This window comes from Cryptomeria japonica, chromosome 5 (genome assembly GCF_030272615.1).
Source record: "Cryptomeria japonica chromosome 5, Sugi_1.0, whole genome shotgun sequence".
Taxonomy (NCBI): domain Eukaryota; kingdom Viridiplantae; phylum Streptophyta; class Pinopsida; order Cupressales; family Cupressaceae; genus Cryptomeria; species Cryptomeria japonica.
The window spans coordinates 266,039,943-266,063,844 of NC_081409.1; the positions used below are offsets into that span (position 1 = coordinate 266,039,943).

The 23,902-nt window shown below is 37.9% G+C and overlaps 1 protein-coding gene across 4 annotated transcripts in view; it reads left to right on the forward strand.

Moving 5' to 3' along the window:
• LOC131035242 (uncharacterized) overlaps positions 1 to 23,902 on the forward strand; it is a 71,119-nt gene that overhangs the window by 18,203 nt on the left and 29,014 nt on the right. For all 4 annotated transcript variants that reach the window (XM_059221405.1, XM_057966908.2, XM_057966910.2 and 1 more), the window contains 2 exons: positions 23,452 to 23,652; positions 23,747 to 23,826. In XM_059221405.1, coding sequence (XP_059077388.1) covers positions 23,511 to 23,652; positions 23,747 to 23,826 — 222 coding nt within the window. In that variant the 5' untranslated portion in view covers positions 23,452 to 23,510. The remainder of the gene's footprint in view (positions 1 to 23,451; positions 23,653 to 23,746; positions 23,827 to 23,902) is intronic.

Consider the following 23,902-nt stretch of genomic DNA (forward strand, 5'->3'; position numbering starts at 1 on the left):
ATGATGGATTAGATTGACGATCTACTTAACTATGTTAAGCATCAATCTAAAGGGCTATCGGGCTACTAACCCGATAGCATACTAATGTCGATTCATAAATGAATCGGCATTAATATGCTATTGGGGTATTAACCCGATAGCATATAATGCTAACCATAATTTGCTACTGTTTACTTTATACTATATGCTTTGATACCGATTCATTATCGGGTATGTTTTATCTGAAACAATTAACAAATACCAATTCATGATCGGATGTGTTCATAAGCATTAATCGATTCATGATATCGATTCACCATCAAGTATGTTCATAAGCATTAACTGATTCATAATACCGATTCATCATTGGGTATGTTCATTGGCGTTAAACGATTCATTATCAGGTATAAGCATTTTTATCACTATACCGATACATTAATGTTTGAAGCACCGATTAGTTATGGATCGGTTAAAGATAAGTAAGGGTCACGACCAAGTGACATCTTGGTCGGACATGTCTGAAAGACATGTCCGATCAAGGTGTCACTTGATCGTGGTCACCCTTCTACTTATACATCATTCAAACCAAAGGAAATGACATTGAAATCGATACATGTTCATTCTCCTAACCTGCAGTAAAAGAAAGATAGCAATATTAGTGTCATAGCCATAATATCAAAATTAAAATACACCATTCTGCATATAACCTGTTCATCAAAATTGGAAATTACAATACTTTTACATGGTATCAGAGCCAGGTTGACCGAACTTGAGGCTATTTAATTTCGTGAAACAAATTTAAGAACAAGTTTATATACTACATCACATTTCTTCAAATGGCCAGTGCTATCAGATTCGAAGACAGACTCGGAGGTGGCGATGATTTTTCAGCTTGGAAATTCAGAATTCAAATGATCTTAAAGGAGAACAAAGTGGATTCGTTTGTTCAAACCAAAAATGTTCAACCCAAAAATGAACCTGACAAATCAGCATGGATTGAGGGAAATGAAAAGGCAATAAAAATAATAGTTGATGGGGTAAGAAACAACATAATGCCCATCATAAGAAAACATCAAACAGCCTATAAAATGTTCAAAGCTCTTGAAAGCACATTTGAGATATCGAATGCAAGTCGAACTATAGCATTAAAACGAGAAATAAATCACATCACCATGAACAAAGGGGAGACAATCAACGCCTACTTTATGCAGATATCAGTTCTAAAGGATGAACTTGCAACTCTGGACTATGAGATCCAAAGCAAAGAATTAACACTCATTGCTTTAGATGGGTTGCCTAGTGGATGGAGCACATTCGTCCAAGGCATCAGTGCAAGGTCCAAATATCCCAAGTTTGAAAGATTAAGGGATGACTGTCTCCAAGAAGAATCAAGATTGAACAAGATGGGAATGAAACACAAGAATATAGATGAAGACCTACAAGTTCTAAGCACCAACACTGCCAAGCATAACAAGAAAAGGCAGTTTAGAAAGAGAAAAGGTCGTCAAGGCAAGAATACTTCAAAGAAGGACTTATCTCACATTCAATGTTACAGATGTGATCAGTTCGGACACTTCGTTGCAAAATGCCCAGAAAGAACAAAGAAACATGCTACATTTGTTAAAGCAGGAAAGACTAAAGGGGAAGATGACTCCAGGAAATACATATTCTACTCAGCACTCACAAGTCAAACTTCTAACAAAATCAACTCATGGGTGATTGACAGCGGTTCATCTAGGCACATCACTGGGCTTAGAGAAGTACTTGATTCCATGACAGAGGATAGTGATGAAGACGTAACCATTGGAGATGACTCCACACATCCAGTCAGAGGAGTAGCAACCTGCACCATCAAATTGAAGACGGGCATAACCCTGCGGCTTGAAGGAGTACTATATGCCCCTGACATCAAAAGAAATCTAGTCTCTATATCGACACGAGAAGATAACGGATACAGAGTGACATTCAGGGACAACAAAGTATTGGCTTGGCCAAAGAACTCCTCCATCAAGAAGGCAAAGACCATTGGACAGAGACTGGGCTATCTATATGAACTGTGCACAGAACCTAATCTAGCCCTAATCCATGAAGCCACTAATGCAAATGAAGTTTGGTATAGAAGATTAGGTCATCTGAATTTTAGAGCTTTATCTTCGATGGGAAACCTTGTTACAGGTCTACCCAAGTTAAAGCAAGATCATTCAAGGGCATGCAAAGGATTTGCCCTAGGCAAGAATACTAAAAGTGCATTTCAAAATAGTACTAGGAAAACTAGCAAAATTCTAGAATTAGTTCATCCTGATGTATGTGGACCTATGTCCGTATCCTCTCTAGGGGGATTCTTGTATTATGTAATATTTGTTGATGACTACTCTAGGAAGACTTGGATCTACTTTCCGAATTGTAAAGAATCAAAAGAGATCCTCTCTAGATTTAAAGAATTTAAATCACTAACTGAAAACCACTCAGGAAACAAAGTTAAAACCTTAAGAACCGACAATGGGGGAGAATACACATCAGATTCATTTAAAGAATTTTGTAGAGATAATGGGATTAAGAGGGAGCTTACTATACCTTATAACCCACAACAAAATGGGGTAGCTGAAAGGAAAAATAGGACCATAGTTGAAGTTGCCAAGGCCATGATCCTAGATCAAAACCTTAACACAAATCTCTGGGCTGAAGCATCCAGCACCGCTGTATATATACAGAATAGGTGCCCTCACTCCCATCTTGAGGACAAAACTCCTGAAGAAGTATTCACTAAGATTAAGCTTGATATTAGCCACCTTAGGATATTTGGATGCCCTATCTATATCCATATACCTAAAGAAAAGAGATTAAAACTAGAGCCTTCTGGAAAAAGAGGATTACTTGTAGGATATAGTGAAACCTCCAAAGCCTACAGAATCTATGTACCTGGTCAAAGAAATATTGAACTAAGTAGGAATGTAATATTTGAAGAGGATCTAGCTTTCAAAAGAGCTCAGAACTTCATAGAACCTGAAATCTATGTACCCACCTCTAACTTAGATGAAAATCCTGCCCTGAGTTTCAGAGGGAGAATCTAGATGAAACTGAAAATGAAAATGAAAACTCACCTAGAAATCTCAAGAAAAGACCACTATGGGCCACCAAAACAGTAGAAGAAGCTCAGAGGTTTTCTGCTCCTTCTGGAACCTTCAGAGAAAGCAAAAGACCTAATAAATTTACTAGCTATGTTGCTCTTATGAATGATCTATCTAAAAAGGAACCTGTCAATGTGACAGATGCCCTTAAACATCAAGTATGGAAAGATGCTATGTCTGAAGAATATCAATCCATAATGAAAAATGATGTATGGGAAATTGTTCCTAGACCAACTAAGAAGTTTGTTGTTTCTTCTAAATGGCTTTTTAAGATCAAACATGTAGCAGATGGCAGCATTGAAAAATATAAGGCAAGATTTGTAGCCAGAGGATTCTCTCAAAAGGAAGGAATAGACTATGAAGAAACATTTGCTCCTATAGCCAGATATACCTCAGTCAGGGCTGTACTAGCCATTGCAGCAGCTAAGGGATGGAAGGTATATCAAATGGATGTAAAGACAACTTTTCTTAATGGAGAGATATCTGAAGAAGTATACCTAGAGCAACCTAAGGGGTTTGAGATCCATCATGCAAAATCTCATGTGTGCAGACTCAAGAAAGCTCTATATGGGCTCAAACAGGCTCCCAGGGTCTGGTATGAAAGAATTGGCACATATCTATCAAAACTAGGCTTCTCTAAAAATGATGTAGATTCTAATCTCTACTACAAACAGAACAAAGGTGATATGGTAATAATAATTCTATATGTTGATGACTTATTAATCTCTGGAGAAGATCACCTTATAGATCAATGCAAGAAAGAGCTATCCAAAGAATTTGATATGAAGGACTTGAGATTCCTTCATTATTTCCTAGGGTTGGAAGTATGGCAAAATCCTGACAACATTGTTCTAAACCAAGGCAAGTATACATTAGACATTCTGAAGAGATTTGGAATGCTTAACTGCAGACCTATGACCTCTCCAATGGAGACCAATCTTCATAAACTCAAAGAAGCAGCAGCAGAATCACCTTCTACTGACCCCACTCTATATAGGCAAATGATTGGGTCTCTTATGTATCTGGTAAATACAGGACCAGATATATGCTATGCAGTAAATGCCTTGAGTCAGCTTATGTGTGAGCCAAAGGAGATACACCTGGTGGCAGTAAAACACACTATGAGATATCTACAAGGCACCTTAAACCTTGGTCTCAAGTATAAGAAAATTGATCTTAATCTACATGGATTCTCAGATTCAAATTGGGCTGGAAGTGTGACTGATCGGAAAAGCACCTCTGGGTGCTGCTTCAATTTGGGATCAGCCATGATATCCTAGATCAGCAGAAAGCAGTCTTCTGTAGCGCAAAGTTCCACCGAGGCCGAATACATTGCAGCCTCCATGGCCGCCCGAGAAGCAGTGTGGCTTGGAAAGTTGCTTGTGGGATTGTTTGGTGATCCAATGAAACCTACAATCATCCACTACGACAATCAAAGCTGCATAAAACTTTCAGTGAATCCAGTATTCCATGATAGATCCAAACATATTGAGATCCCATACCATTATGTACGAGACATGGTAGACAAAAATGTGATCAAATTAGAATATGTTAGTACGGGAGATCAGACTGCAGATATTCTGACCAAACCACTTTCCAGAGTGAAGGTTGATCACTTCAGAAAAGGTTTAGGTATGATAGAAAGGTAATCTGCTTTGTAAATAAGATGTTGAAAATGTAAACTTCTTTTGTCATGTTGAGACATTATGGGTTTTACCCCCTATGTTCATATCTAAGAGGTGACGATTTCTCAGATTATGAACACTTGTATGCAAACATCATAAGGTGACGATCTTATGATTCTCAAACTAGTTATCATGTTGGATTTTTGGTATGTCATGGATGTGCCATGATGGTGTTGTGATAAAACTTTTGAATAAAATGTTTGTGCACATATCACAATATGGATAAGATGAGAATTTAACCATCCTCATATGTTTATCCTCAGTATTGCATGTTTAGGCAATACTAATATCATGTGTCTAGGTGATATTTTGTTATAATAAAATGATGAATTCTTTATATCACATGATTGAGTGATACATACTTAGAGTAAAATCTTATATTTGTATCCTATGTCCTGATGATACTTCATATCATATGTATAGATGATATATATTCTTAGAGACTGACATTATGAAAAGAAATGTGATGCAGGTTACTTTATCTATCTTCCAAAAGCTAAGAGGGAGTGTTAATGTATTAGTAGCTTCTGCAAGATAAGATTCTCCTAACTCTCCACTCTGTTATTAGCTTACTTATTCATGCTTTATGTTTATCAAACTATAACATTGATCATAATTATGCTATTGATATTGGATAATGATGGATTAGATTGACGATCTACTTAACTATGTTAAGCGTCAATCTAAAGGGCTATCGGGCTACTAACCCGATAGCATACTAATGTCGATTCATATATGAATCAGCATTAATATGCTATCGGGGTATTAACCCGATAGCATATAATGCTAATCGTAATTTGCTACTGTTTACTTTATATTATATGCTTTGATACCAATTCATTATCGGGTATGTTTTATCTGAAACAATTAACAAATACCGATTCATGATCGGATGTGTTCATAAGCATTAATCGATTCATGATACCAATTCACCATCGGGTATGTTCATAAGCATTAACTGATTCACAATACCGATTCATCATCGGGTATGTTCATTAGCATTAAACGATTCATTATCGGGTATAAGCATTTTTATCACTATACCGATACATTAATGTTTGAAGCACCGATTAGTTATGGATTGGTTAAAGATAAGTAAGGGTCACGACCAAGTGACATCTTGGTTGGACATGTCTAAAAGACATGTCTGATCAAGGTGTCACTTGATCGTGGTCACCCTTCTACTTATACATCATTCAAACCAAAGGAAATGACATTGAAATCGATACATGTTCATTCTCCTAACCTGCAGTAAAAGAAAGATAGCAATATTAGTGTCATAGCCATAATATCAAAATTAAAATACACCATTTTGCATATAACCTGTTCATCAAAATTGGAAATTACAATACTTTTACAAAATCTTGTATGCTTCCATCATTGGTATTTCTGTTCAAGATAATTTAGTTTATGAGCTATTTGTAATCTCTCTCTGACATACCTTCAGGACGAAAGCACAATAAAATTGAATTAAAGGGAGAAATAAATTGATGCTTATAAACGAATTAATGATTGAGACCAGATTCAGAGGGAGTCTAACATTTCATCAGAAGCAACCTTAGACAAGGAGGTCAGATGGTTGATATCAGATTCAGAGGGAGTCTAATATTTCATCAGAAGTAACCTTAGACAAGGAGGTCAGATGGTTGATATCAGATTCAGAGGGAGTCTAACATTTCATCAGAAGCAACTTTAGACAAGGAGGTCAGATGGTTGATATCAGATTCAGAGGGAGTCTAACATTTCATCAGAAGCAACCTTAGACAAGGAGGTCATAAGGTTGATATCAGATTCAGAGGGAGTCTAATATTTCATCAGAAGTAACCTTAGACAAGGAGGTCAGATGGTTGATATCAGATTCAGAGGGAGTCTAATATTTCATCAGAAGTAACCTTAGACATTGAGGTCAGATGGTTGATATCAGATTCAGAGGGAGTCTAACATTTCATCAGAAGCAACCTTAGACAAGGAGGTCAGAAGGTTTATATCAGAGTGAGCCACACCATCATGAAAATATGCTTAATACATTCTTCTCTGTGAGAGATAAGTTTGAGGAGCAAGCCCTTGTTAATACACTCTTCTCTGTGAGGGAGAAGTTTGAGGTGAAGGCCCTTGTTCCACCCTTTGGGAGTAGTCATGGTGAACGTCATGATGAGATGAAAACATCACGTTGAGCAACTCTGTGATGGGCACTTGTGTTCATACTTCATATGCATTCTCATACATGGGAGTAGCCATGATGGATATCATCATGTTGAGTACCGTGATGAATCGTGTTCCACTCTCTAGGAGTAGCCATGGTGGATGTCATTTCATGACTATATTATTAACAAGGATTCCTCCCTAGCTAAGAGGGAGTGTTGATGTTGTAGTGGTCACCCTTGTGAAGAGACAAATGGTGTCATTAAGGACAGACCCCTTGTGAAAGGGTGCCTCCCTTATTTATATAGAAGATGCAAACTCATTCTCTGATCCATTCAATTTATGTGAAGAGCAGTTTATATATTAGTTAGAGAAGATCGATCCTCTAAAGAAGGCCAATTAGATTTGCTCTTGTGAAATTTGCTTCAAGGAGTGAAGCAACATATATTGGGCCCGTATCTTGCATTATTTCTAGACATATTTGATATATAAAGAAGACATTTTATGTTGGGTGCTTCTCCCTCAAGTAGGGGGGTTTTCCCTTGGAGATCAAACTGCAGATATTCTGACCAAAAAAAAAAACCTCTTTCAGAGTGAAGGTTGATCACTTCAGAAAAGGTTTAGGTATGTGTTGACGTGGATGAAATCGCACTTGCTGCAAACTCCATACGGCCAACGCAGAATAGAATAGCCAACTGATTATCCTACTCTCTCTTGATATAAGGAAGTCTCTAATGCTGTTTTATAAGTTTGATCAAAGGAGACAACCTCAAGGTTTCTTTTGTCAGGTCTTGACTGCGGGATCTCTCAGTGGCTTGATGTGTTTTTGTTGGAAACACAAGGGGGACTTACGTTTAATTGGCAATTTACGAATAAGTTCCCTGGAACTTTTACGATCTTTCCATCGGATGATATTGGTTAATTTGATGTTGTTTTGATAGGACTGCGGATTTTCTAAAAAAAGAAAAAAAAAAAGAAAAAGGGGGAAAAGGAGGGAAGGATAGAGAGGGAGAGAGAGAGACAAACTGCGAACTCTAACTAAGACAGCAAATTCAGTCAAGCAGACAGACACCTCCAGGAAACTAGATTAAACATCATCAGCTATTTAGACACAATGTTTGCATAAATCCAGTGCAATCTTCAAAGGAGAAACAAGATTTTCATATTATCAAGTACGATATTAGAACTTCTACATTCATAGTATGTATTTGATAACCGAACTGAGCATGAAAGGGTCCAGATTAACCATGCGGAAAGAAAAGCAATCAGCTGTTCTCTAATGGTATGGACTGTAAAGATTCTATCAGATGCTTGATTAAAAAAAAACGTTGTGTAAAATAAACAGACATAACTGAAAGCTTTCTAAATTAAGTGAAGAAGGAGACCATGCACTCACAAGGAAACTTGAAAGTAGTCTTAATTCATTGTATTAATTCCTGCAAATTTCTTCAGAGCTTTCACAACAATCCAAGAACTTCTTACAAAAAAGAGGGAAAACCAGTTCCTTAAATAGGCTTCAAAAAGGATGAATGGCCTAGATTTAATCTAAATAAGTGGCCCAGATTCGTCCATAAAGCACTGCTGCCCATACCCATAAATGGGAGGCAAATATCAACAACTACCCCAAAATGGGCAATAACTACCCAAAAAGGGATAATTACAACAATTTGGAACAAATCAAAAAGGTGCACAAAAAGTTTTACAATTTGTTGACCAAAAGTCAACTGTCACCTTTTTGGACAAAAGTGTATTTTTAAGATTTGGAGGGAAAAAAGCACTTTTGAGAAACTACTTTCTCTATTTCAGTTTCACACTCTTTCTCTAGAAACTGGTCCTCACCATGTAGGTATTCCTGCCATAGATCACGACCTGCTGCTCGTTCCTCGTGAACGTATTCCTAGAATTTGATACACAACTGGAAGAGTAGACTGAATGGAGGCATGGGAGGGTGGCAAATTTTGTACTGCATGCCCTCGAGATACTGGTCCACATGCTTTAAACCGTCCTTCCAGCTGGAGCGATTGCGCTCGAAGCATAATATGTCCGAATGGAACTGACCAGCAAAACTCAAGTCCCCAGCAGAATAGGAAACCTTATCTATCCCCAACCTTTCTTCCCAGTCCGGTCGGATTACACTGTCGGACACGTCATTTATCCATCCTCAAACCATTGATCGGAGGATGGTCTTACCTAGCTCTTGCATGTTCCCCAGAATTACCTCACATGCGTCACTTTCTTTGTCAATAATTTCCTTGGCATCGTTCTTCATGGTGATGGTCCAGTACCACTCTTTGAGAACACTGATGCTATGAGGATCTAGGATGTCAGACAATGTGGGAATTTGCGCATGTGTCCAAAAAAGAGCTCTCATGAGGGGAAGGGTAGAGGCTGCCACTTCGTGCATGTGAAGGGATTCCCTCTGTACCTCCAACAGCTTGACTAGAGTGAGCTCTCGATGGAGGGCCATTTCTTTCACCTCTTTAAGGATCTGTTCTCCCCTTTTCTTGATGTCTTGCATCCATTCCTTGACGGCCTTTGCGGTATCTCGAATTCCTTCAAATTCAGTCGTGGTCCTTTGTGCCAATGTCGTTGGGGGAATATGGGATTCGGAGGGATTGTGCAATGGTCGTAGGAGCTAATCGATGTATCCCTCAGCTTGCTTAGCACAGGCCCGATACATATCCTTTTCCGCTGTGATCTCTTCGAGCTGTCTGAGTATGTTCTGCACTGAATCCTTAAATTCTTCCTTTTCTTGCTCTTTGGTAGCTCGTCCGATGGGGATAGTCATGATGCTATAATCTGTCAATGTTATCTGATTTGCTGGCTTGTCTACGGGCGGGGTGGCAATATGAAGAGTGCGGTTCCTTTGCTCGTCCTTGGTCACTCTAGAATATGCCCTTGGTTTCTTCTTCCCTTTAGCCTTTGCTTGATCCATTCGCGAGAAGATATCCTCTAGATCGATGGGTGCTTTGGTGGCGGCCCTGCGCTGAGCTCTGGCAATCAGCCACTCTTGAGGCACTGTCTGGGTCGATAATAGGGTCAAGTTAGCATTCTGTTCTCCTACGTTCTCAACCGACTGACCACAAATTCGTAGCTGCCCTGCCACCGGAGGAGTGAAAGAGGTAGGAAGCTCTTTGCTTGCAGCTGAGTTCTCCCCTATTTCACTGAACAACTGTCTGACATCTTCATGTGAAGGTTGCTCTTCAGTTCTCTCGGGCTCATGAGTTTCGTCTATCCTTTGTTCTCCCTCAATGGTGGAGTCGTCCTTGGCTGTATTGAAGAGTAGCAACTCATGACGGCTCTGCTGGGTAGGTTCATGCACTTCGACCCCCTGGGTGGATGGGATTTCTCCTCCTTCTATTTGGTTACCCAGTTCGGTCAACTCGAGGGCTCTTAGCTTAGTGTCCAGTACATCAGGCGCAGGAGAATCATTGGCCTCAAATGCATCGATGTCGCTCTGGGAAGGCGGAGCAGGTACGCAATCCAATTCTATGGCATCGTCGGACGAACTGGGATCTTTTGAAGATGAAGTGACTTCTGGCCTCTTTATAGGAATCTTCTCCCTTCTTGTTCTTTTGGACGTCCGAGTTCCTCTACAAGCCTTAGCTTTCTCTCTTTTCTCTGGTTTCTCAGTTCTTTCCCAGGGTGCACTAGATGTTCCTTCGTCTTCGGAAGACTAAGAATCGAGGCTGCCCATCAAATGGTAAGTGAACTGGACTCCCTCATGGACTAGCCTCTCGATCTGCTGATGTAACCACTGATCTGTGTACCTTGCTGGGGCTACCATAACTGCTTTGAAATCTGTGATTGGGTCCTGAGACCAATCAATGCCTGGCAAGAGATGTCTTACTGCTTCGAATTCTCGAACCTGGAGGCAATTTCCTAAGTCCGTGAGCTGATCTGGGACCCGACGGTATTCAAAGAGTCGCATCTGCTGCACACTCAACCTAGAATATTCTCGTCGCCTGACCTCGTAGTCATCAGAGCAATTCTTCCAATAGTCTTCACCTGACTCCTTTGCTCTATATCTTCGACCATAGGCCCTTTTTGCTAGATTATCATGATCGAAGTGTTTTCTTGGGAAATGGTCCTGTAGGCCATAAGAGGCCAACTCTGCAAGGGACTCCTCTGCTAGGGTAGGGGTCTTCAAATGGACATCATGGCTGCTTATGATCATAGGAAATGTGAATCCAGCCTGCTTGCTTTCTCGAAGTAAGATTCCGACGGGGCGTGACTGCCTTGCCACCTCCATAAGGATTACTTTGTCGGTTGGATACTGTGGAAGTCAAAGGGGGGGCACCATCGAAACCAGCTATTCAGATGTAGGAAAACCTTGGGAACTGAATGAACCAGGCTCCATACCTCTGCACTAAAGTAGTAGCTTGCTCCGAGAGCCTTATGTGTAACCCTCCTGCATTAGCCTAACCAGGCGCATCGTGAAGGCGTCATTGACGCGTTCATACTAACCAACCGCGTAAGTCGGGCTGTTCTTTTCCCTCTGAGCTATATCCTGGTAGTGCAGCTATGGGTAACAATCATAGACTTTCACTTGACCAGGCCCATTCTCGATTTCACCTTTCATTATCAATCCTGGCAGTGGTTGGTTCTTTGCGAACATATAGACCAAATAGGAGGTCATGGTGAAGTACTTCTTCGTTTCGAGCTCAATCAGCTGAGTGTGGATGTTATCGCTTATGATCTGGGCCCAGTCAAACTTAGACTTTCCAGCGAAGACCTGCTCTGTAAAATAGAACATCCATTCTTCAAAGTAGCTGGACTTAGGAAGTCCCATGACTCGGCTGAGTAAGGTGACCATATCCCCATGTTCATTATGAAAATCACTCCTGGGGGTCTTTTTCACAATCCTGGTGCTCGAAGGCCTTTTCTCCTTGAACCATTCCTCGTTAATCAATGCTTTGCATCGGGCCGGATTCATATCATATGCCCCTTGTGCTTCGTCTATGGTTGTAGTTGTGGGATTATTTGGAAAGGGGATGTCAAACGCATCACCAATAGCCTCAAGGGAGAAGTCGGCGATAGTCATATTCTCCAGAAGCACTAGTCTGGACTTTGGTTCGTAATGCTGAGCAACCTCCACTACTAATTCATAGTTCTGTATTGCTGGAGGAAAACCTGCCGCTTGGGCGATGCCACTTTCCACCATCTGCCTAGGCCTGCCATATGCGTTGGGTGAGAAGACCCGATTCTGGACGTCCTGAATATCAATATGGCCAAGGTCAGTATCACCAATGTTGTCCCAGACGCTCTGAACTTTCGACTCCCTCAATCCTCCCCTTTGATACTGATACTTCATTTTTTCAACCTTACGCGGGATGTCTGATTTGGATGCTCGTGAGGTCTCGGCTGCAGGGGGCATTTTTTATGATTCCACCATCGATTTAGGCATCTATCCTGCACAGTCGGATGCGGATTACGAGGTGATACAAGAAATGTAATGCAGGATAGATAAGAAAATGCTCCAGCATGCCGGGATTAATTTTAAAATTTGGTTTGGACATGCAGCAATATTTCTAGCTAGTAGCTTGATCAATCTCGAAACCAGAATATTCATGAAGATTCCTGACTACGCATTTATACTTACTATTTCTGGATTTTGGATTAATTTACAACAGAGGCAAAGCATGAAAATTTTCCTAAGTTTGAAAAGAGGAGCAATTTCTGGCGAAGCCTTAAGAGTGGATTTCTAAATTTCGAGCGTTTGAACAATGTTTATGAGCAAAAGAGATGCAAATTTCAAGAATTCAAGCATTGCGATCAAATTTTACGATTTGCCCATTCGATTTAAGCATTTTTCAAATGATTATATGCAACAAAGCGTACTTACTTGATGGGAGCGAATGGCGAAAGATTAGCCAACCTTGTCGCGTGAAATGAACGGACGCTCCTTCTTGTTTTCGGACTTTGGATGGTTTTCAAATTCTAAACCGCGTTTTCCTCCTTGCGAGTCTTGCAAATTTCGCGTCTTCCACTTCGCGATTTGCACACCTCTGGCGAATTTCGGAGGTCTGACCCACTTTGGTGAATTTCGGACCTTTCGCTTCCTCTTTTGCAAACTTGGAAACTTTGCGACCTCCACCTGCTGGGGGTCTTGGGCATTTGGCAGTTTTCAGAGCACTGACACTGTTTTGGAGGTAAAACCTCGGACTTGAAAGACGATCTTGCAACTTTCAGAGCTGGGGTGCTCTCGCCACTTTGGAGACATTCTCGGACTTAAACGGCTTCGCCAAAACTACGGATTCTTAACTCATTATTGATGGCTTCAGACTAACCTTGGACCTCAACGCGCTTCTGTATTTCGGAGCTTAGAGGTTTTTGGTATACTTGGTGATTTTAACCTTTGGTGGCTTCAGGCCTCCTGGAGAGTTTTTTGCGATGACTTCGGAGGATTTGAACGAATTTGCAAGCTACGTGAACCTTTAAACTATGCCATCCCTTGCGATTTTCGCGACTTCAAGAGTCACGACGCCTTTATTTGTAAAAAACTTCGGAGCTGGAGGCGTTCTCGCGATTTTCGAACTAAATGCGTCCCTTTAAATGTTTCGCGTTTTCTTCACTTTAATCCCAAGGGTCCGAAAAAAGAGAACTTAAGTGATTTCGAGCGATTTCGGACCTAAACGCACTTTCGTGACTTTTATTATCTCACATCTCTGAGCTAAGGTCCGAAAATCGTCTCTAAGCGCTTTTTCGAAGTTGGGAGCACTCTTGAAATATTTTGCGTTTTCAAAACTACGCAAAATAAAACGCTTCTTTACTCTTTTGAATTTCGTTCTTAAGGTCCGAAAATAGGAACTTGAAGGTTTTCGGAGGCTAAAGCACTTTTTCTTTTAAACTCGATGCCCTTTGCACTTTTCTAACTTTACTCCAGGTCCGAATTTGAGCGCTTTAGGCAATTTCGGTCCTCGACGCGCTTCTTTTCTTTCAAATTCGACCCAAGGTCCGAATTTGGAACTTAAGCGATTTTCGGGGCTAGGAGAGTCCTTGGAACATTTCGCACCCTTTCTATTATTTAAAAAAAAACAAATCGCTCTAAGGTCTGAATTTGAGCGATTTAGGCAATTTCGGACCTCAACGCGCTTCTTTGGACGTTTCGCGCTTTAATCTTTTAATCCAATGGTCCAAGATTGGGCGTATTGAGGGTTCTTGGATTTTGACATGCTTGGCGAGCTCTAAAAGAAACTTCGGATCTAGGGGACGACCTTGCAAACTTGATACATTATCCCATTTACCCCCTAGGGTCCGAAAATGGGAACTTGAGGCGAATTTCGGACCAAAACGTGCCTCTTTGGACGACCCCAGTTTCGCCCCAAGGTCCGAAGATGGACATTTAAAGTGATTTTCAGACCTAGAGCTACCTTTGCAACATTCAAAAGAACTTCTGCATTATTTTCGGACCAAGTAGGGAGCATCAGATTTTGAAATTTTCGTCCCAGGGTCGAAAATTCGATCCCCTGGGCGATTTTGGCAAGATTAGCTTAGTGAAATTCTGACCCCCTTCGGGCCTCTGGGTCTGAAATCTGCCCTTTAGACAATTTTGAAAACTTGCACGAAAAGTCGAACCTCCTACTAGCCTTTTGCCAGGTTCCACAAATCTGGATTTAGGAGGTATCAGAATACTGAGGCACTTGGCCGGGCAATTCGATCTTTCATCAGCAGGCGAAAATCATCTCTCGTTCAAACCTTACAAACATTGGGTGACAAACCTTATGCAATCGGCCTCACAACTGTTGTGCGAAAAATCTCGACTTTGGTCTTCGTGCGACCTTTAGGTGCACTGCTCTTACTTGGCGGGCTCCGCCAATTCCTGCTACCTTACGCCTATCTAAGGCGATTCTCAAAACTTTGAACAAAGCTCTTGGCGTTCACGCCTGAGAGCTAGACTAGCCAGGAGGATTCATCAGCCCATTACTTCAACGTCAATCAGTTTACGGATCGGTCACGAACTCGCTCGAAGAGACGTGAGAAACTCTGCTTAGAACCTAGCAGGACAACGACGAAAAGCCCAAAACAGGAAGGGGGACCCTGTCGGCGACAGGGAGCGTGTGCAACGCACAACAGTATGATAGAAAGGTAATTTTCTTTGCAATTTGTATTTGCATGTTTAATGTATAAATTTCTTTGTCATGACAGGACATTTTTGGATTTTATCCCCTGGGTTCATATTTGAGAGGTGACGATCTCTCAAGATAATGAACACTTGTATGGAGACATTATAAGGTGACGATCTTATAATGTCCAAACCAGTTATCATGGTGGATCTCTGGTGAATCATGGATGAAGCCATGATTGTGTTGTGGTAAAACATTCATATGAAATGTTAATGCACATACCACAACTTGGATAAGATGAGAATTTAAATCTTTCTCATATGATTATCCTAAACTATTGCGTGTTTAGGCAATACTGATATCACGTGCTTAGGTGATATCCTGTCATCACAAGATTGACGTGATGGACATTTGTATCATGTGTCTAGGTGATACTTCATATCATGTATTTAGGTGATATAACATTTGTATAAAATGTTAGTGCACTTATCACAACTAGGATAAGGTGAGAAATTAAGATTTCTCATATGATTATCCTTAAGTATTGCGTGTAGGCAATACTGATATCACATGCTTAGGTGATATCCTATCAATCGTAAGATTGATGTGATGAACTTCAGGATCACGTGTTTAGGTGATACTACATACCAAATGATTAGATGGTATGATTCTCATGAATGACTAAAATGATCACTATCTATTAAATTATGATGCTTGAATATATTGTCTACATTTATCTTACATAGCTAAGAGGGAGTGTTAATGCATAATAGCTTCGGTAAGATAAATGATTGAATGAGAGATAAATGAAGTCTCTCATTCAATCATTTATCATATCGATAACTATGATAAAACCATCAAGCAATTGAATCATCCTTGATAGTCATTCTATATTTGCATATGACCAAACTATTGATTAAATCATACTATGCATCTTTCTCATGTTCGTCTATCTAATGAATCTTGTATCTAGATGAATATCGATCTAACATAATGATGACTCCGATTAATATATATTATCGGATTGCATTAGATCAGATTGCATTAGATCGGGTTGCATATCGGGTAGTGTTATGTTAGTCACCGATAGTTATCGGTGTGTTAGTCTACACTGATAGTTATCGGTTGTCAAGGATAACACACCGATAACTATCAGCTGTTAGCATTGACAGCAAACGATTAAGGCAATCCACATAAGAGCTTGTGGATAGAATCGTCGACTGAGGCAATCCACATGAGAGATCATGTATAGAATCGCCGACGGAGGCAAATTCACACCTTGAGACTACGGTCCCCTATGATGAGCATCATATGGTTGATGCAAATACTCCCAATATCATGAGATGATATTTTTGAGTTAGGGTGAATATCATGTGCCTTGATATTCTTGTTTATACCATACTTCCTGATATCATAGTGAGATAATATTTTTTTTTTCTATTCCATAATTAATCTAGACTTAATGCATTTGCATTGATTTTATCTTCCCTAGCTAAGAGGGAGTGTTAATTATGTTTTGTGTATCTATGGTGAGGGCCATAAGTGTTGACATGGGAGATCACTACACATTTTGTCTGATCATCCTCCCTAGCTAAGAGGGAGTGTTAATGTTTGTAGCTTGAGTCGAATGATCATTTAGAATACATATAATATATGTTAATTAATAATAGTATATTATTATGTTATATTATTATATTATTATTAATCATATAAAATTTAATATTCAATATTAATCTATTATATTATTCTAAATTAATAATTGATTGATGAAACATTATAATATTGATTAAATTATTATAATTAAAGGAGAGACATGTCCGTTCAAGGACATGCCTCTCCAAAGGAATATATATAGTATAATGTTAAAATTTAATATTCAATATTAATCTATTATATTATTCTAAATTAATAATTGATTGATGAAACATTATAATATTGATTAAATTATTATAATTAAAGGAGAGACATGTCCGTTCAAGGACATGCCTCTCCAAAGGAATATATATAGTATAATGTTATTCAATTTGAGAATACATAGAATTCCAAGAATGCAAGTATCAGATTGAATTAGATATATACATTAAAATACATCCAATAAAACCTGGGAAAATCAACAGGGGGTGTCTTCAAGAAGGTAAAATAGAGGTTCATCAATAGATTGAGGAGGGTTAAAGGCCAATTGATGAGAGTGGGTAGTCTTTCCTGCACTTTGAGCTTAGCTTGATCCTTAGGGGGGTGTTCTTAGAGGTGTTTTAATAGGGAAACGAATTAAAATGTAACTTTATTGCAACAACAACTATTATAACTAATATATGCTTGACCCTATAATTGTCACTAGTTCAAAGAATAACTGGCTACATAAAAACCTCTTATAAAGCTAATATAACGCCCTCACATGCACCTAAAGCTAATAACAATATTATAATCTCCATGGATAATTTTATTTAACATCTCATACACAATGGCAAGGTGAAACATAGTTAATATGATTCTCTGACGATTTAGCTAGTTGGGGTTGCTTGAGATTGTTCTCTAGTTTGCAATAATGAATCATGAATGTGTATACTATATACTAACTCTAATCTACTTCTACATCTAACACAAACCAGTTTAAGGTGTATAAACAGACTTAAATGATTAAAATACATATTATAAGGCTCTTCGATGAAGACTGTGCTAGATTCTGAGAGGACTGGTGCCTAAATTGATATTCTATTGCTGAATAATGGATGTTTTTTTTCAAATTCCAGCTGTAGGTTGTCAGATTAAGTTTTGATTTCTTGTAAATCAGTTTCACAAGTGGAAATTCTGCCCATATTTCTTCATGAGAACTTGATGTAAATTCTGTTGTCAATGTTAATGAAAGTTGACTTGTTTACTAAATATCTTGCCTATGAATTGTCAACTGATATTAATTTGTTTGAGGGTGTATGAAAAATACTTCCTTTCTGTTATAAATTGGTAAATAAATAAGCTGTGAGGACATCTAAGTCTATATAAGACACAAAGCATGGATGTGAGACATCCCTAACTGTGGTATGAAATTTCAGCCTATAAAAACTCCATTCATTGACTAGTTAGTTCTCTGAAATTTGAAGTGTAGAGTACCTCATTTTGGTTTGTGGAAAATTATAAAGCATTTGTAAACCCTGTAGAAGATTGTTGTGACATGTCGCTTCCCTACCTTTGACTGCATCAGAAGATTCATGGAGAAACCATTAGCTATGTTACATGTAATCATAAATTCATAACCAAACAGAAGTAGCAGGAAGCTTCTCTGAGGCTGATAATTTTCTGAAGTTATGGATTGTTGAAATTTACACTAGAGTGGTTAAACATCAGCTGGTAGCTATAGTTGTTTAAGATCTTTTGGCTTTGATGGCTTAGAAATTTCTGTAGTATTGTATGAAATGGTCTTTATAATGGTTACAAATTCATTGTAGATCTCAGCTTGAAAAATATATGTGGTAAAGATAATTGCTATGCACAAGTTCTGTTATTATTTTATGGCAAGGTGGGAAAGTATTTTCCTTTTGCAAAATTGTGTTTTGTTTCTTTTTTGAATTCTCTGTTTATTTATTCAACTTACGGATCACATTTTCTCTACTTTGGCTTCATGATTTGGTTATGAAGGAATTTGGAAACCCTCTGTAGATTGACTATTTTAATGAAAGCTACTTTAAAGGTTTCATAGGAGTTGCTATTTGTCTAAATTCTTACCCTTTTCTATCTCCTCTGTTAAATGTGCTCACTGAGAGATAAATTGGCTTGATAAAACTGTTTTCATATTTCTCTTCATGATGTCTACTACATGTCCAACTTGAAGAAATTTCTGCATGTCTACATGGGATTGCTAATGTTAGTGAACATTGAGAGTACAAAATATCTTCATTCACGAATTATAACAAACTGTAAAATGTCACGTGGGTGATTCAATCTATCTATATTTCAGTGAGGATAACATTTGAATTTGCTGTTCTTTGGGCAAGAATTGACAGGTGTTCTGCTGAAAATATCATTTGACCCAATTTTTTTGCCTAAGAAACAGCTCCAAGTACTGGTAGAGCCTGATTATGAAACTAAAATATTATATATTTCTTGCCATAGAATGTAACAACCATCAATATGGGTTAGGTGTACCATACTACCAAGACACCTCAAGGAATTCAACATATGCTCATCCAGAAATTGTAGATTTGGGTGTTACCTAAACATGGAAATTTTGCAAATTTGTGCTCCTTTTTGGGAAGCCATTGGTGGATCTCACGAGATATGTGTGCTTTTATTTTCATAGTTCTCATAATTTAATAAATGAACTAACTTCCAAGATCCAAGCCAGCTTATATCCATTTTCTTGGACCAGGGGACAGGAAAATGAGTGTACAAGACTGGCGGAGATTTCTCAAAATAACTTTTAGGGGTTGACAACTATTTTTGGCAAAGAATTATCATATTTGATGGCATAGAAATCCAAAGGTGTCTTGTTTTATGTAATACTATATTCTTTGAAAAACTCATCCTTTCATAATCCCTTTTAAGCTAAGCACACTAATGCAATTTGTGGGAAGCAAAATTGAAAGTGTAAGTTTTGCTTGCAACACTTTAGTTTATTGTGACATTTTCTCATATTGACTTATCAGATAATTTTGCTACAATATGATACATCATTTTACTAACAAATTTCAATGTTATTCACTTAAGAATTATGCACATATACATGGCAGTCTATTCTCAAGATAATCTTTGATCTAAGTAATCTCAGTCTATTATCTTGAAAGGAAATCTTCCGGTTTAAATATCTTATCTGATTCTCATAGGCTTGTCAAGATATCATCCTATATTTCAAAAGTCAAAGTTGGTCACATTGATGGATAGATATGCAGATCAGATTTATAAACACACTTTATTTGGAAAAGTGACAGGTGCTCTAATTCTGAGTTGGCTAAAAAAATTCCAGTCTGGTACATGCTTTCTAGCCTCAAGGTGATGCCTGCCTAGGGATAGTGCATCATCTTCTTGCAATTTCAGGAATTGACATACATAATTGTGAATCAAATGGAAATGCGAGACATCTTGCAATTGCTTTGCAGGCAAGAGAGCAATTGGGATTGGCTCTTTCCTGTTTGACAAGTTCAGAATTTCATGAATATCAATATACAAGATTTGAACACAGCAGTGGCCCAAATTAATGTTTATCCATCAACAGAACTGATATTTAACTTGGGAAGAGAGTTGTTTTAGTGGCAATGACCATTTAGGTTGGAAGCAATAAGAGATTATTGAGTGCCATCGAACAGCAAGTAAACAGTAATGATCATGATCTTCTGGAGCAATTATCTTTTGAATAAATAACATTGATTCAGTATCTGTTTCAAGATCTGTCTGATTGACTACCAAGCAGGAGACATTATTTGGTAAATCCTGTTAATGTAGATTACATTTCTTAGTAGATAAAACAGAGGTATCTTTTAATTTTATTATCTCACAATTGATGATCTCACTAACCTATGAATCTTGCAGGTTGCTGCAAGTATGAAGGGAGATAGTATGTCCACAAAGTATATTAATTTCCTAAGTTTTGACAATGCTTCAAGTGCTGCTGATTATATCACAAATATTACTGTGTTGAGAATGAGATCGATCTTCCAAGGTTTGCACTGATAGATTGCGGTACTACCTTCATCGATCTGTTTGTGAATTATATATATCTAAATGGGGAGGCACATCGATGGATAGACATGTCTCCACATGTGTGGAGACATGTCTCTCCACCGATATGTCTGTCCATTTAATATTGCAAATACCGATTCATAATCAGTGGCATTAACAAACCGTTTGTTATTATAAACAAATACCAATTCCCAATCGGTGGCATTAACAAACCGTTTGTCATTATAAACAAATACCGACTCCCAATCGGTGGCATTAACAAACCGTTTGTCATTACAAACAAACAAATAAATACCGATTCATAATCGGTGGTTAACTATTCAGTTAACACAACTGATTCATAATTGGTGGTTAACTATTCAGTTAACACAATCGGTATGTTAAACTGAAGAATCAGTTAATCGATATACATTATCGATTAAGGTAAATCGATACACATTATCGATTTATGGTGAATCGAAGAAGATAGTCGATACATTCTATCGACAGGGTATGGATCATGCATGATCACAGATTTACACTTGGAAGATGTCGATCGATACATGATCAGCCATTAGATCATTTAATCAGATTTAATTTATTCATGAAAAGAATATGTATGTATATTAATATACATAGTAATAATAAACTCAATGATTATTACTATGTATATTGATATACATATATGAATTATTCTAATGATGTAAGTCTCATTCATGATCATATTTATCTGACCGAAGCTATCATCTTTAACAAATCCCATAGAGAGTTTAGTTAAATTGTTTGGGAAAGTCCATCAAGAATACAGTTTGGGCATATAGCGGTTTACAAGACTTTGAAAGGACAAGGAGTGTGCCCAAGTGAAATTCACTTTTGCCATCGCAGTGAATCATGATGCTAGAAAAAAATAGATCAATCAAATGGAAGAGCCAGAAGTATAGTTTACAAACACAATCTATTATGTAGATCTATGGAAGAGAATTTATAAAATGGGTGCCAGATCACAAAACAGATTGGGATCTATAATTGCTCAAAGAAGTTGCAGAAAACTATCATCCAGATGGCTGGTTGATATAATTTATTTGATTCCATTAATTATTTCTGTTACAAGGTAGTCTACAAATAAAGAATAGTAACATAACTTGATGATTACTTCCTGTCTGCAAACTCTAAAAATGCATATCAAACAGGAGACCTAATTAGCAGGGAAGCTCTTACAGGATATGCTTTCTACTTTAATGGTTAATATGTAGCCCCTGCTGTTATGGGATATATTGCTCCAGAGACGATGGTGACAGCTTTTCTTTTAAGTTGTGGTGGAGAGAACATCTCTTGCTTTTTTGGAATTTGTCTGAAATTTGCACCCATAAATATGGCAACTTTGCTGTCCAATTGTGATTTTATATTCAGAAATACATTGTCGAATTGAATAAGATTCGGGGAGAGCATGGTTTAAATTTTCAAGAGTTACTGGAAGAAGAACTTTAGTGACAGATTTTCTGTTATAATTGATCATCAAATGTTTTCATTCATGAATGTGCATGTTGTCAAGTATTAACTCATGTTGTGAATTTGGATTATCTTATCACTCATTCTACTTGTGAAGACTTTTTCTTTTTTAAGCAAACCAGACTTGTAATGACCATCTAGAAAATAAGTTGCTGATCATTGTTTGGGTGTTACAAGGCATTGTCAACTATCCTGAAGCTGACTTAGCAGACATGTTTGGACCTGTTTCCAGTTTCATAAGCTCCATAAGAGATACAGTGCATTTATAGAAAGCATTAAAAGGAATTTGGATAATCAGTTAAACAAACAGAGCCCCGAAGAAGGCTAAGGAAATTACAATGTCAAGATTCCAATTCCTTAAAGGACACAACCACTACAGATGACAGCATATAAGCTTTTATTTGTACAAAAATATGCAGAAATGAATTGAGTACAGTTGAATCGAGATAAAATGTTTTTGAAAATAAGAACCTGTGGAACTAATGCAAAAATTCAAACTCTATTTGGAGGGCTAAAAGTTTAAACATCAATTCCCAAACACCAACTTTCTTGGGGTGGATAGTGTGAGATAGTGGATAGAAAGACCAAATTCCTTTCATCCTTAATTTGTATTGTGTATCTTAACTGGAAATCCTCTTTCTCCTTCATTCTTTCCAAATTTCATGCGGTGTTGAGCAGACATTTTTTTCTCATCATGGTCAGTGTCGGGACTTTCTACAGTGGACTTTGCCTTAACAATTAAATTAACTTGTTGGTTGTCTCTCTCTCTTTCTATATATATAGTGAAAAATCCCCTTGTTCCCACAAAGGGTCTTTTATAAACCAAGTTGCCATGCTGGCTTAAGCTGAAACCTAAAATAAGCACCCTTACCTTTACTTTTTAATTCATAAGAAATTTTGATAAATTCAGTAGAAATTATTGCAAACCATTAATGAGTTTAACAGAATTACTTGAGGCAGATTAACTTTTAGATTCTACATTTTGTGGGCAGTTTCCAAATTTCTTGACCATCTGTGGAAGTGCATTCGCTTATGTTTAGGTTTTAGAAGTGTTGATTGTATGATTTATCCAATTAATGACTTGATATGAAGTTTACTACTGACCAATAACAAATATAGACTAGCTTTATAAGTAGAACTAAACTCTCAAGATGGGGTGAAGTTAAGCTCAAATAAGAAGCAGCGAAAGAGGCTGAAAAAGTTGCCTTAATAAGTGCATTCTGTTAACAACTTTTGGCATATGGTTTATGTTTCTATGTGATTGCTTACCTTTTGTAAATTTTTTAACTGCAGGAATTATCTATATTCTGACATAATGAAGAATGGTTGTTCTGTAATTCTTCTCCTGAGTCATGAAAAAGGGTTATAATCCACAGAGAGAAATCCATTCAAGTAACGATTTTCCAAGCTGTATGGGTGGCTTATTGAACCTTTTTGATTTTAATCAACCTCATAATGGGAGGAAGTTCCTCACAGATAAAAGACATTCTGATGGTAAACTGTCACATGGCATATTGGTTTTTTATTAAGTTAGAGATCTTTTTATTGCAGAGCACAATCTGAATTGATTTTATGGATTCTTCTGCAGGCTTGGAAGCCCCTAGAAATAGCTTGGATGTATCCTTGGAAACATCTCACACTGGTGGGATAAAAAATGAAGATATACCAGTAAGGATCTCCAAATCCATTTTTTGCTGTCTCATTCACTGAGTTAAAAAATAAAAAATGGGAAAGCAAAGAAATT